Genomic DNA, 15,317 nt, shown 5'->3' with positions numbered 1-15,317 from the left:
AATTCGGTGACCAGAAATGTACACAGTTCTCCAAATTTGGCCTCACCAAGGCCTTATACAATTCCAACATTACATCCCAACTCCTATACTTAATGCTCTGATTAATAAAGGCCAGCATACCAAAAGCTTTCTTCATCACCCTATCCACATGAGATTCCACCTTCAGGGAACTATGCACCATTATTCCTAGATCCCTCTGTTCTACAGTATTCTTCAATGCCCTACCATTTTATGTAGTTTTGTGTTGTTTTATGTAGTTCAGTGTATTTTTTGTATTGTTCATGTAGCACCATGGTCCTGAAAAACGTTGCCTCGTTTTTACTGAGTATTGTACCAGCAGTTATGGTTGAAATAACAATAAAAAGAGACTTGACTTGACTTGAACTCATCTGCCTCTATTTATACTGCTCTAGAGAGGTCAGATCTTTCTTTTAACTATGTCATCTGGGCACATTTGGTTTCTACCCAATCACAAATATTCCCTTTGCTCTTTCCAGCTCTCCCTCTCTCTGCAACTTAAAGCACCACTTGTTTTTAAACTTCTATTCTGAAGGGTCATTGGTCCAAAATATTAACTCTGTTTCCCTACAAGTGCTGCTTGGCCTCCTTAGTATTTTCTGCTTTGATGGCAGTCAACAGTGTGCATGGTCAGTACAGACGCAAAAGCCTCAGGTATTGCATAGAAGAGCGATAAAATTCCTAAAGTCAAGCATTTCTTCATCGAACTAGCAAATTCTATTTGGATTCTCCCAAGGATGACCACATTACTTGATCATCAGGGATTCTTGCCAGGTTCATGAGAAAAGAGACATGAACCACACCACTCAGTAATATATGACAACATTGCTACATCCTCAGAGCCTCAATGATGGACACATGGTCTCAATTTAACAGCACCAGAACCTCTTACCTTCTATGCAGTGCAATAAATATCAAAGATTTATGATGCCAAATTAAGACACCAGTCCTCTAAAAGAACCCGTTCAACAGCAGTCACTCCTAGCATATGTATGATAGGATGATTCCTGATCACGGTCTGGTACAGCAATATGAATGCTCAACGTAAGTTCAAAGCAAGTTTATTATCGAAGTATATACTGTATATATTTTAAAAAAGGAGGGAGAGAGAAACCGGGGAATTATAGACCGGTTAGCCTAACGTCGGTGGTGGGGAAACTGCTGGAGTCAGTTATCAAAGATGTGATAACAGCACATTTGGAAAGCAGTGAAATCATCGGACAAAGTCAACATGGATTTGTGAAGGGAAAATCATGTCTGACGAATCTCATTGAATTTTTTTGAGGATGTAACCAGTAGAATGGATAGGGGAGAACCAGTGGATGTGGTATATTTGGATTTTCAAAAGGCTTTTGACAAGGTCCCACACAGGAGATTAGTGTGCAAACTTAAAGCACATGGTATTGGGGGTAAGGTATTGATGTGGATGGAGAATTGGTTAGCAGACAGGAAGCAAAGAGTGGGAATAAACGGGACCTTTTCAGAATGGCAGGCGGTGACTAGTGGGGTACCGCAAGGCTCAGTGCTGGGACCCCAGTTGTTTACAATATATATTAATGACTTAGATGAGGGAATTAAATGCAGCATCTCCAAGTTTGCGGATGACACGAAGCTGGGTGGCAGTGTTAGCTGTGAGGAGGATGCTAAGAGGATGCAGAGTGACTTGGATAGGTTGGGTGAGTGGGCAAATTCATGGCAGATGCAATTTAATGTGGATAAATGTGAAGTTATCCACTTTGGTAACAAAAATAGGAAAACAGATTATTATCTGAATGGTGGTCGATTAGGAAAAGGGGAGGTGCAACGAGACCTGGGTGTCATTATACACCAGTCATTGAAAGTGGGCATGCAGGTACAGCAGGCGGTGAAGAAGGCGAATGGTATGCTGGCATTTATAGCAAGCGGATTTGAGTACAGGAGCAGGGAGGTACTACTGCAGTTGTACAAGGCCTTGGTGAGACCACACCTGGAGTATTGTGTGCAGTTTTGGTCCCCTAATCTGAGGAAAGACATCCTTGCCATAGAGGGAGTACAGAGAAGGTTCACCAGATTGATTCCTGGGATGGCAGGACTTTCATATGAAGAAAGACTGGATGAACTGGGCTTGTACTCGTTGGAATTTAGAAGATTGAGGGGGGATCTGATTGAAACATATAAAATCCTAAAGGGATTGGACAGGCTAGATGCAGGAAGATTGTTCCCGATGTTGGGGAAGTCCAGAACAAGGGGTCACAGTTTGAGGATAAAGGGGAAGCCTTTTAGGACCGAGATTAGGAAAAACTTCTTCACTCAGAGAGTGGTGAATCTGTGGAATTCTCTGCCACAGGAAGCAGTTGAGGCCAGTACATTGGCTATATTTAAGAGGGAGTTAGATATGGCCCTTGTGGCTACGGGGATCAGGGGGTATGGAGGGAAGGCTGGGGTGGGGTTCTGAGTTGGATGATCAGCCATGATCATAATAAATGGCGGTGCAGGCTCGAAGGGCCGAATGGCCTACTCCTGCACCTATTTTCTATGTTTCTATATTTCACCACATACTACCCTGAGGTATATTTTCTTGCAGGCATTCACAGTAGGTACAAAGAAACACAATAGAGTCAGTGAAAAAGTACACACCATGATGGACAAGCAACCAATGTGCAAATACAAAACAAATAATATAGTAAATAAATAAATAATAAATAATGTTGAGAACATGAGCTGTAGAGTCCTTGAAAGTGAGTCCATAGGTTGAGGAATCAGTGCAGGGCAGAGGTGAGTGAAGCTATCCTTTCTGGTTCAGGAGCCTGATGGTCAAGAGGTAATAACTGTTCCTGAACCTGTTGGTGTGGGACCCTATGCTCCTGAGCCTCCTCCCCAATGGCAGCAGTGAGAAGACAGCATGGCTCCGATGGTGTGCTTGGTGAGCAGGAGATACAGAAGCCTCAAGTCCCACAATACCAGGTTCAACAACAGCTACTTTCCTTCAACCACTCAGTCCTTGAACCAAAACTTTAATCGCCGAAGTTTAGCAACACCATGACCACTTTGCATTAAAATGAATATTGACTTTGTTGTCCTCATTGTTTTATTGTAAAAATCATGAATAATTTATGTTTCTTTTTGTAAATGCTGCTTATATGATGCTGTTGAAAGGAATATTTTCATTGCAACCATGCATACAACAATTAACTCATCTTTGACTTTTTATAGAGGTTTCCAGGTATGCTTTTTTTTGATGAGTCTCTATTTTCAGCATTGTTAGGTGGTTATGAATGGTTGGGTTTGGAAAAGCCCAACCTGCTTGATTTTCTAGGGTTTATTTTTAGGAGTGTCACAAAGATGCAAGAAGTATGTTTGCCGTCTCAGAGCTTCAATAACTTGGGTTTGATACTATTTCAATGCTGTGTAACCCACTGACTCCATGGCATCTCTATTCCCACCCATTAGAACCAGACATGATGAAATACTGGAACCACTTTTTCACATGGAGTGATTAGCAAAGACAAAAGTAAAATCTCTGATGGGGCTGCCACCACTTTCAAGGTACTGAGCAGATTTTCAATGTCACACTGACTGCACTCACTCTGAATCAGCTTCCTCCATTCTCACCATGCCTGTCTTACAGTGGTGGTTGTGATTTTGCACATGGTCTGAGAAATGTTTCTATTGTAAGACTGGGAGCTTCAAACCCGGAAGGCAAGTGAAATCGGAGTAAAACATTTGGTCAAAAGTTCAAGACCAGAAATTTAATAATTCAGTTCCATTAAATTGATCAGAATAATTCTGGCTATTTTCCACCATTGTAATTATCACTGTCATCCTTATTTTAATCAAAGGTACAGTGCTACATTTTGAAAAATATGGAATATATTTAAACATACAACTTCTAACATGAAAGGATGTCTCTGTTAAATAAAAAAACATTGATGACACAAATGGCAGTAACATGTGGATCATCCCCATTTCAATAGAGTTGCCTTGCCCACCTATATAAGAAATAAGGTATTAATTGATTGATTGCCTTGTGTCTATAACTTAGGGATTTGTTTGAATTTCTATACTAGGGTTTTGGCATTAATTTCTATAAACATTTAGAGCTAAATGTAAGTTTTCATCACAGTATACTAGAACACTTTTAGTACTAATATATAGCAATGAATGATCACATTTTTAAAATGTCTAGCAAGTACCTTGCCAAAATAAAACTGTTAATATTTTCAGTTAAGCATTAGTATGAGAAGTGAAAGGATACTTAAATGTAGACAGTCCAGTGTTATAAATAGAGCAGAAAAGCAGAGGCAGTGACATACAAGTAGGTCAGTGTGTATTGAAACTTAGACCGAGAATTAGGAAAGTAACAAATATAAATCACACAGCGAAATTCTCTGCACCTCATTACTTTTCATTGTATCCTCTAAACAAGAAATAATCATTCAGAGACTGGCTCTATTCCACGATCCCTTGTCCATTATCTGTGAACATAGCTAGTGATCTATTGATGTCTACAGAATGACAGCGAAGGTCAGTCAGCAGCCATGATAGTGTTTCAAAACACATCCTGCTCTTCATTCTCCACAAATTTCTGGCCTGCTCAATTCAGTCCATCTTCTCTCATTTAGAAACTTGTTAAATTGCCGACAAATTGGTGACCTACAGAGTGAGGTATTTTTAAGGATATAGAGATTTTATTTTGGAGACAAAACAAAATAATTTCAATTGCTTTATTCTCCTGAGAGCAGAAAAGCTTGTTAAATTCTATTTGGTCGTTCCCTCTAGCAAAACGAGTTCTGGACCATTGATCCAAAGACATGAGTTCGAATTGTACTACCACAGCTGGGGAATTTAAACGCAATTATTAAAAATGGAATATTTCAAAAAGCTAATCTCAGTAATATTACTGCACTGTTATATTAAAAACTCATTTGGTTCAATAATATTCTCAAGGGCTTGACATCTAATATTCTTCCTTGATTTGTCTTATGTGTGACTCCAGACTCACCACTGTAAGGTAAAGATTGACAATAAATGTTTGCATTGTCAGCGATATTCTCTCCCCATCAATGAATAAATAAAATATGTATATTCAATGTCATTCAAAATGAATACAGTATATCAATCAATCCAAATGTACATAACATGTCTATTGATAATCTTTGGGAATCTATGGGTACCATATATGGATTAGAAAGGAAAATTCTCCAAGGCTGAAGAAAGGTAATTATGTGGGTTTTGTAGTATAGCATTCAGTACACCACAGACAGACACATCCAGAGCTGTACACTTGCAGGCTTATTACTTATTGATCAGAAGGATGAATAACTGAAAGGTTTATTTAACAATAACAACTGGTAAATTTTTATTTTTTAAAAAAGTGATTGCTGTCATCATGGAAACCAGAATGCAAGAATAGCTCGTGGAAAGGTTGTGGAGGCAGATGTTGGTAAGACCTCAGGCAAAGTCAGGAATCAAAAGTTTGAGCAAGGTATGACTAGTGTCCTGAGCAGCCGGTATTTCAATGCAAGAAGTATTGTTGGAAAGGCGGATAACAGTGCTGAAGATGAGGCAGCTGGTTTACAAACAGAGGCAGTGTGTAGAGAGGAGAGGGTGCTGACAGGGCAAAATTGCAGTCAACAGGATGAGTTACAATATAAAAGGTGGACAAAATCAAAAAGGATAAATACAGCTCTGAAGGTGTTGGATTTGAATGCATGCTGTATAAGGAATAAGGTAGATACATTTCCAGCACAGTTGCAGACTGACAGGTATGATGTTGTAGGCATCAATGAATCATGGCTGAGAGAAGATTACAGCTGGGAGCTTAGTGTCCAAGGGAACATATTGTATCAAAAGGGCAGGCTGGAAGGTTGAGGGGGTGGTGTTGCACTGTTGGTAAAAGTAAAATTAAAATTAAATCATTAGAAAGGGGTGACATCAGGTCGGAAGGTGTTGGATCATTGTGGATAGAGCTAAGGAACTGCAAGGAAAAAAAAGACCATGATGGGAGTTGTATACAGACCACCGCGCCCCCCCCCCCCCCAAACAGTAATAGGGATGTGGTCTACAAATTACGACGGAAGATAGAAAATACATGACAAAAGGCAATGTCACAATAGTCTTGGGGGATTTCAATATGCAGGTAGGTTAGGAAAATCAGGTTGGTGGTGAATTCCAGGTGGGGGAAATTTCTAGAGTTCCTACGAGATTTTTTAGAGCAGCTCCTGGCTGAGCCCACTAGAGGATCAACTATTCTGGATTGGGTGTTGTATAGTGAACCTGAATTATCAGAGAGCTTAAGGTGAAAGAACCCTATGGGGAAATATGATTGGATTCACCCCGAAATTTGAGAAGCTAGAATCAGAAGTATCAGTATGACAGTGGAGTAAAGGGAATTACAGAGGCATGAGAGAGGAGTTGGCCAGAATTGATTGGAAAAGAACACTGGCGAGGATGACAGCCGTGTAGCAATGGCTGGAATTTCTGAAAGTAACTTGCAAGGCACAGGATATGTACATCTTAAAAAGGAAATAGTATTATAAAGGAAACATGACACAACCGTGGCTAACAAGAGAAGTCAAGGCCAACATAAAAGTCAGAGAGGGCATACAATAGAGCAAATATTAGAGGGAAGTTAGAGGATCGGGAAGCTTTTAAAATCCAACAGAAGGCAACTAAAAAAGTAATTAAGAAGGTAAAGTTGGAATATGAAAGTAATCTAGCCAACAATATTGAGGATACCATAAGTTTCTTCAGATACATAATGTGTAAAAGAGAGGCAAGAGTAGATATTGGACCACTGGAAAACTATGCTGGAGAGGTAGTGATGGGGGTTGGGGGTAACGAAATGGTGGACGAACTGAATAAGTATTTTCAATCAGTCTTCATGGCGGAAGACCCTAGCAGTATAGTGGAAGTTCCAGGTGTCAGGGGTCATGAAGTGTGTGAAGTTACCATAACTAGAGAGAAGACTCTTGGGAAACTGAAAGGTCTGAAGGATGATAAGTCACCTGGACCAGATGGTGTACACTTCAGAGTTCTGAAAGAGGTGGTTGAAGAGATCATGGAGGCATTAGTATTGATCTTTCAAGAATCATTAGATTCTAGAATGGTTTCATAAGATTGAGAAATTGCAAAAGTCACTCCAATCTTCAAGAAGGAAGATAGGCAGAAGTGTGGAATATAGGTCAGTTAGTCTGATCTAAGTGGTTAGGAAGATGTTGAAAATGATTATTAAGGATGAGGTCTCAGGACATTTTGAAGCACATGATAAAATAGCCAAAGTCAGCATGATTTCCTCTAGGGAAAATCTTGCCTGACAAACCTATTGGATTTCTTTGAAGAAATAACAAGCAGGATAGACAATGGAGAATCGGTTACCATTGTGTACTTGGATTTTCAGAAGGCCTTTGACAAGCTGCCAGACATGAGGCTGCTTAACAAGCTACCCGCTCACGGTATTACAGTAAAGATTCTAGCATGGAGAAAGCAGTGGCTGATTGGCAGGAGGCAAAGAGTGGGAATAAAGGGAGCCTTTTCTGATCGGCTGCTGCTGACTACTGGTGTTCCACAGAGGTCTGTGTTGGAACTGGTACTTTTTACATTAAACATCAATGATTTGGATGATGGAATTGATTACTTTGTTGCAAAGTTTGCAGATAATATGAAGATAGATGGAGGGGCAGGTAGTTTTGAGGAAGTGGAGAAACTACAGATAGACTTAAACAGATTAGGAGAATGAGCAAAGAAATGCAGATGGAATATAATGTCAGAAAGTGTATGGTCAGCACTTTAGTAGAAGAAATGAAAAGGTTGAATAATTTTTAAATGGAGAGAAAATACAAAGAACTGTGGTGCAAAGGGATTTGGGAGTCCTTGTGCTGGATTCCCTAAAGGTTAATTTGCAGGTTGAGTCTGTGATGAAGAAGGCAAATGTAACGTTAGCATTCATTTCAAGAGGACTAGAATATAAGAGCAAGAATGTGATGTTGAGACTTTGTAAAGCATTGGTGAGGCCTCACTTGGGGTATTGAGAGCAGTTTTAGGCCCCTTATCTTAGAAAGGATGCGCTGAAACTGGAGATGGTTCAAAGGAAGTTCATGAAAATGATTCCAGGATTGAATGGCTTGATATATAAAAAGCGTTTGATGGTTCTGGACCTGTATTCGCTGGAATTCAGAAGAGTGAGGGGTGAACTCATTGAGAGGCCTTGATGAAGTGAATGTGGAGAGGATGTTTCCTATGGTGGGAGAGTCTAAGACCAGAGGACACATCCTCAGAATAGAGGAGTGCCCTTTGAGACTGGAGATGAGGAAGAATTTCTTTAGACAGAGAGTGGTAAATCTGTGGAATTCTTTGGCGCAGACAGCTGTGGAGGCCAAGTCCTTATGAATATTTAAGTTAGAGCTTGACAGAACAGACTCTATGTGCCAAATAGGTTAATTCTGCTCCTATATTTTATGGTCTTATTAAGCACATGATGTGAGTCAAATAATGTTAATCAATAACATAAGAAATGAAAAAAGAATTTTAATAGTTTGACCTAGTCAAATTTCTGACAATGTTTTCTTTGATAGATTTTTAAAAGTCATTTTTTAGTGGAGTTACTTGCCTGGGCATTGTTAGGTTAGGAATGGCAGGGGATCAGAAATTAAACAATTAGATTCCAGAGCACGTTCATTACTTAAACTATAATTCCACTTCAGAATTAAGCAAGGAGATTTCAAAGTAGTAATTGACTGAATTTTGCTTCCTAGTTACAAAAAGCCTCCATCTGCCTTTTCACTGGTTCCAAGCTTGCAAATTTCCTATCTATTTTTATTGTTTGTCACAACTGAATTGGCGAATTCTCACACCCTTCCACATGAGATTTCGATAAAGTTAGATAACTCAGTGAGAGTTGTAGCTGACTGGGAGCCACTCGTCTTTTCTTTGCACATTCCTGGCCCTTCCAGTAGAAGTTAGACGTGGTGATATAGAACTTTACATGCAAACTTCAGTTGGCAATGAAGAATAACTGACTTCATAGGTGCAGAAAATCTAACTGGTATTTACATTTCAAAAGAGAGAAAATAAAATTTCCCAGCTAATATAGTACTACAAACTGCTGTGATTCTGATTAAGACTGAAGAAGTACTGATCATTCCTACCTGTACAAAGGATGCTCAATCACTAGTTTAACTTGCAACAAAATTATCTCCATTTATTGCAGCCCATATAGTAATTACAGAAGCTGAATGTTAAATGGTGTTCTGAATACAACAGGTTGACAATTGACCGCAACACCTCAGTTGGTGAGAGAGAGAGTGAACTGATGTTAGTTTCGTTCACACATACAGAACTTGGTTGCCTATAGTATATCAAGGGCAATGCATTTACATTGATGGAAGGAAACAGAAGTAGGGTTAAAAAAATAAAACAGATAATGCTGTAAGTACCCAGAAGGCCAGTCATCATCTATGAAGAGAAAACAGAGTTAATGTCTCATAACCTTTCAATATTTCAGCATTTTCTGTTTTCAGTTCATGGCAGCACATGCTCCTCAAAGGGTTTTGTTTAACTGACTGCTGAAATTATGATATGGGCTTCATTCACTTCATGCCTCCTTAGCATTAATGAATTATTAAAGTATCTGGTGCCTTCACATTTAAAATAGTTTGCTGTAAAAAATGTCTCCTTAAGATGCATTTGACAACAAACAGAGACCTCAGGCGGGATAATTAACTACAAGGATTTGTTGCGACTATTTCAGTTTTGGAAGAAGCAGCAATGTATCGACTATCCCAACAAGCAGCGAACAGAAAGCAAGGGGAATTTGAGCCGTTTAGTTCTGTAAGATAACCTGCACATTGCCATATCAGAACGAAGCAGCAAACACACAGCCAGCAGATATCAACCACCTCGCTCACACCTTTTAAAAGAAAGTGCCATCAGCACTGTCATACCAGCTACAGCAAACAAGGGAATCCCACCACCATAAGTAACACACCAAGGTGACTTGACACTTCATTGCTAAGCTTTGTCAGCACAATCCAGAGGACTGGCACACTTGTGCATTCATAATAAACCATTTTTTAAAATTATTGCAATAAATTTTAAATAAGAGTTGAAGCTCAATTCTCCTCAACCAGGATTGCACTGATCTCAGACCCGCAGAATCTCAATCTAAGACCACTTCTATAGAGCAGAGCACCAAAGGACACCCAAGCGAAGGGGCGAGGAACTACAAGGAAGTATTGGATTCAGCTTTACCTGAGTCTTCAAATTCCATGGGCATGTCCACGACAAATTTTTCACTGTATACCCCATACAGACCATCTGAACATATGGCAACCACTTGAACAACATAACTGGTATCTGGTTGTAAGTTGCTAAGAATGGCTCCCTGAGAAATGAACCATTGGATTATAATTAGAGGGTCTGACAATAATACTACAGTACAATTGCACACTATCATACACTTTCTTGTTAACTGTATTGTGTGTTTTATATTACCGTGTCCTGATCCCCATCTGTCAGGAACTTATGTCTGGTCAGGTCTTCTCCGTCTAACTGCTGATGGAACACTGCATATCGCTCCAGAAGATCACCATAAACTGCCCTTGGTCTTTCCCAGAGAACAAGCAAAGAGGTATCATTCTTTGCATCGACTTGGAGATTCTGAGGTTCCGAACTGCAAACTTTGAAGAAAGAGTCAGAGATTTACATAAAGTACATTGAACTTACTACAGCTCAACCAAATAATTAGTGTATTACCACCATTCTATGTCAGTATCAAGCCAGAAAATAAACAAGAGCAGAGGGAAACTCCCTTTGTTATGCTGAAGCACACACTTCAAATCATTGTGAGGTTGATTACTACTTGTGTAATAATGATTAATTTCCTTATGGAGAAAAGAGAGAATCTCAGATCACCGATTAACCATTTGCACTTACAGATTCTTCTTTGAATAGAAGGAGAAACAAAAATTTTCTGTCACTGACATATATTTGATATTTCCTTTTTTTCCTCATATGTAGGAAGAGATTCTACACCAAGTCTCTGCTGAATCTCAGATCATTCCCACCATTTCTCTTCCAACATTTATTTCCCTGTATCATGTGCTTTCTCACATGCCCGTCAATTCTCCCCAACCCCACTTCATTTCTCCTGCCACCCATCTACACCATAGCAACCAGATAGCTTTCCGGCACATCGCTAGGAAGGCTGTCGGATCGGAGACGACTCAGATGGAATTGAGGGTGGCTTCACTGTGGCAGGAGAGGAGGTCATGGACCGACATGTCAAAATGAGAATGGGGAGTGGAATTAAAATGGTCAGCCACCAAGAAGTTCTGGCTGCTACTGATGGAGTCAAAGTGCTTGACAAAGTTGTCCCCCAAATCTACCTGGTTTTAAATCATTAGCAAACTTGCAAATATTACTTTGGCCCCTTACATCAAATTGTTGACCTTGATCAAGAATAGTTGGGCCCCAAATAATGATCCCTTCGGCACCTTACTAGTCATAACACAACAACTGGCCACAGCACAAAAGCAGGGTGTTTTTGAGGTGGTAATTAATGTCAAAATCTATTCCAATATATTTCTCCTCTTGCATTTATCTCCTTTATCTGTTAAATTACAATATTGAAAGAAACCAAGGTAAACCTTGGATTTAATGTTCTCTGTGGTTAAACAATGTTTGCTGTCTCAGTTCACTTTTGGTTCTCTGGTATCTCAGCCCAAGAGGACACCTCAGCAAACATCAGCATAATTGGGAGTGAAAGAGATATTCTGGGAAAATACAGTTGCGGAATAATTTTTGATTGCTTTGTGTGCAAAGTCATGTCTTCAATTTTCAGAGCTCTTTTGCTTAGGATTTCTACAATGAATTACGGCAAAATAACTATTTTTATAAGTTTAGTCTCTACTGTAAAGTGGGAAATGTGGTTGCTAATTTACAATTTCCCATTTTCAATTGAGATAAATGGCCAAACTATTCAAGAAAAAAATAGTGGGTGGGGCCCATAGAAGTCTTCAACTTTCTTAATTATTATAGTGATTTGGGACACCTTACATTCATCCAAGAGGGCAGAAGGAGTAGAGGTAAAGGCAGTGGCTATAGTCCACCAAACTTTATGGTTTCGATAGGAACTAAACCCAGTGCAGAGTTCAAAGGCTCTGTCCCTCAAGCCCTCCTAAGGCTAGGATGGGAAAGTATTATCAATTATTTTATTTTTAAATAACTGACATTCAGACATAATTAACAAATTCTAATAAACAATTAAAAATTAATAGAAATCATCAAATATCTATACAAATTAGAATCAGCTTTGTTATGCAAAAGAGGTGTTGTTCATGGGTTCATGGAGAAATCGGATGATAGAGGAGAAAAGCTGTTTCAAAATAGTTGATTGTGCATCTTTACACACCCATACCTTCTCCCCGAAGGTAATAATGAGAAGAGAGCGTGTCATGGATGACGAGGGTCTGTAATAATCAGTTTCCTTGTTACTCTATACCCCTGTTGATAACAGCAGTCTGAGCTTAGGCAGAATCCATGTGGCAGTTCCCAATGGGAACCTAGCAAGAGTGCTCCATGCTAAATGACTCTATATTGAAAGCAGAAACTTCAGTTTTGAGGACAGACCACCAACGTTCCCCATCTGAACAATCACCATAAACTAGCACAGTGGAGTCAAAAGTTGTATTTGAAAGACAGCACCTCCAACAAAGCATTAACCCATCAGAAGTCTCAACCTGTATCATATATTTATCTCTGGAATGCGACTTGAATTCATGACCATCAAACTCAGAATAAGGAGGGAGAGCTACTATTGTGCACTCTGAAATATTTCTGAAGTTAGTTTTTAGTAAGTCTCTTATAATCCAGCATGCTTCTGTAAACTGAGTCACAATTTAAAAAGCACTGCCAGCAAAACTATGATACAGTTAATTTTTTGATTATTGTCATAATATACCAATTTACAATGAAAAGTAATAGATAGCATGTAAAATAAAGCAGTTCACTGCACATTAATACAAATGATAACAATAAACCAGTTTACCAATTTTATATATTAGAGCACCACTTCAAATATATTTTTTGTCCAAAAAAAATCATCTTTTCAACACCAGATGGCGCTTCAAGGCTAGAAATGGTGCTTTGTGTTTTTTTTAAAAAGGAGTTTTTAAATTACGTTATTTTTAAGTTAAAGATATTCAGAAAATCAGGCCACTTCCAACTCAGAGTGAATTACAGAGTGTGTTGACAGGAAAATTCAGACAAAATATAGCAGAACAAAGGGATTGGGTTAAAGATTGCACAGGTTGTGATTGAAATATACTACAATAGATGATAGGAATTGAGGAGAAAAGGGGGGCAGATTGAGCTCAATTCCAATTAGTTTGTATTCCAACAGGGATTTAAAAAAACCATCAAAATAAGTTGAAATAAACATTAGATGGCCAAACCTAATTCATGCACAGATTCTGGAGGGAAGTTGCAGTAAATACGTATCCCCAAAAGTCCTTAAGATAATAAGACCATAAGACAAAGAAGCAGAAGTTGGCCATTCGGCCCATCGAGTCTGCTCCGCCATTTTATCATGAGCTGATCCATTCTCCCATTTAGTCCCACTCCCCCGCCTTCTCCCCATAACCTTTCATGCCCTGGCTACTCAGATACCTATCAATCTCTGCCTTAAATACACCCAATGACTTGGCCTCCACTGCTGCCCATGGCAACAAATTCCATAGATTCACCACCCTCTGACTAAAAAAATTTCTTCGCATTTCTATTCTGAATGGGCACCCTTCAATCCTTAAGTCATGCCCTCTCATACTAGGCTCCCCCATCATGGGAAACAACTTTGCCACATCCACTCTGTCCATGCCCTTCAACATTCGAAATGTTTCTATGAGGTCTCCCCTCATTCTTCTAAACTCCAAGGAATACAGTCCAAGAGCGGACAAACGTTCCTCATATGTTAACCCTCTCATTCCCAGAATCATTCTAGTGAATCTTCTCTGTACCCTCTCCAACGTCAGCACATCCTTTCTTAAATAAGGAGACCAAAACTGCCCACAGTACTCCAAGTGAGGTCTCACCAGCGCCTTATAGAGCTTCAACATCACATCCCTGCTCCTATACTCTATTCCTCTAGAAATGAATGCCAACATTGCATTCGTCTCCTTCACTACCGACTCAACCTGGAGGTTAACCTTAAGGGTATCCTGTATGAGGACTCCCAAGTCCCGTTGCATCTCAGAACTTTGAATTCTTTCCCCATTTAAATAATAGTCTGCCTGTTTATTACTTCTGCCAAAGTGCATAACCATACACTTTCCAACATTGTACTTCATTTGCCACTTCTTTGCCCATTCTAAGGTCAGCTGATGTTGAAGACTCATTCGTCTCCCTTGGTATTGGCTTCAATCTGACTAATGGCACAATTTTTGCTCAGGCAGGAGTTTAAGTAACCGCAAAACAGAAAAGGTTTAGGTGATCGATAAGCATAAATTCCTTTTTTTTGTGCTCTGTGTATTTTATATGAACCTTTGAACTTTTCCAGACATTAAACATATAAATTTCAAAATCCTCTTTTTTTGGCATGTGCAGGCGTGCGTGTGCGTCTGCGTCCGTGTGTGTGCGTGATGTTGGTGGGCCGATGTCTTTTTCATGCCTTTACAAAGCGCGGAGCGAGAGAGAGAGAGACTGTGTGGCGCGCCACTCCTCACACAGACATTTCGCAGCATTTTTCCCTTTTTATTTTACGAGGTCGAGTTGCGATCTCGACACTCAACCCAGCACGGATGGAAAGCGTACTCAGGAGTGGCTCCAACTGGGTTCGAACCCGGGAACTTCCGTTCCAAAGTCCAGCGCTGATGTCATTGCACTACCAGCCAGTCCAAAATCCTCCTTCTAATGTTTTCCAAGTTTACAATTTAAATTTCCTAGGTCTGAGCAAAATGCAAGAGAAGTTGGTTTGAATTCGCCGTCCAGTACATATCAATTTGATGAGGACTGTTGTAACTCCTGACTCATATGACACTCCCACACATGCCCAGTCTGAGAATACATTCAAAGTGTAGAAAAAATGTGAAGTCAGAAAACTGGAAGGGCCAGCTCACTCAGAAATAGGTAAAGGCAGTCTGTCAGGGTCTTATCATTAGACCCAATATGTTAACATTACAAATGACAGCATAGTGTGCTTGCCCATATAGAACCCAAGACGTATTATGCAAATCTGTCTTCAGCTCTGAATCAATAGTAGCATAGGTTCTAGACTCAATCCCCAATCCAGATAGCTGAACACAAAAACCTATGTTGACAATCCAGTG

The 15,317-nt window shown here is 39.6% G+C and overlaps 1 protein-coding gene across 8 annotated transcripts in view; it reads right to left on the bottom strand.

Moving 5' to 3' along the window:
* Positions 1-15,317, bottom strand: part of LOC140202693 (receptor-type tyrosine-protein phosphatase zeta-like) — a 307,307-nt gene that overhangs the window by 94,972 nt on the left and 197,018 nt on the right. For all 8 annotated transcript variants that reach the window (XM_072267863.1, XM_072267860.1, XM_072267866.1 and 5 more), the window contains 2 exons: positions 10,489-10,673; positions 10,246-10,378 (listed from right to left, as the gene is read on the bottom strand). In XM_072267863.1, the coding sequence (XP_072123964.1) occupies positions 10,246-10,378; positions 10,489-10,673 (318 nt within the window). The remainder of the gene's footprint in view (positions 1-10,245; positions 10,379-10,488; positions 10,674-15,317) is intronic.

Source organism: Mobula birostris, chromosome 9 (genome assembly GCF_030028105.1).
Source record: "Mobula birostris isolate sMobBir1 chromosome 9, sMobBir1.hap1, whole genome shotgun sequence".
In the NCBI taxonomy this organism is placed as follows: domain Eukaryota; kingdom Metazoa; phylum Chordata; class Chondrichthyes; order Myliobatiformes; family Myliobatidae; genus Mobula; species Mobula birostris.
The sequence above is the reverse complement of the archived record's forward strand: the minus strand, read 5'-3'. Positions and strand labels throughout refer to the sequence as shown.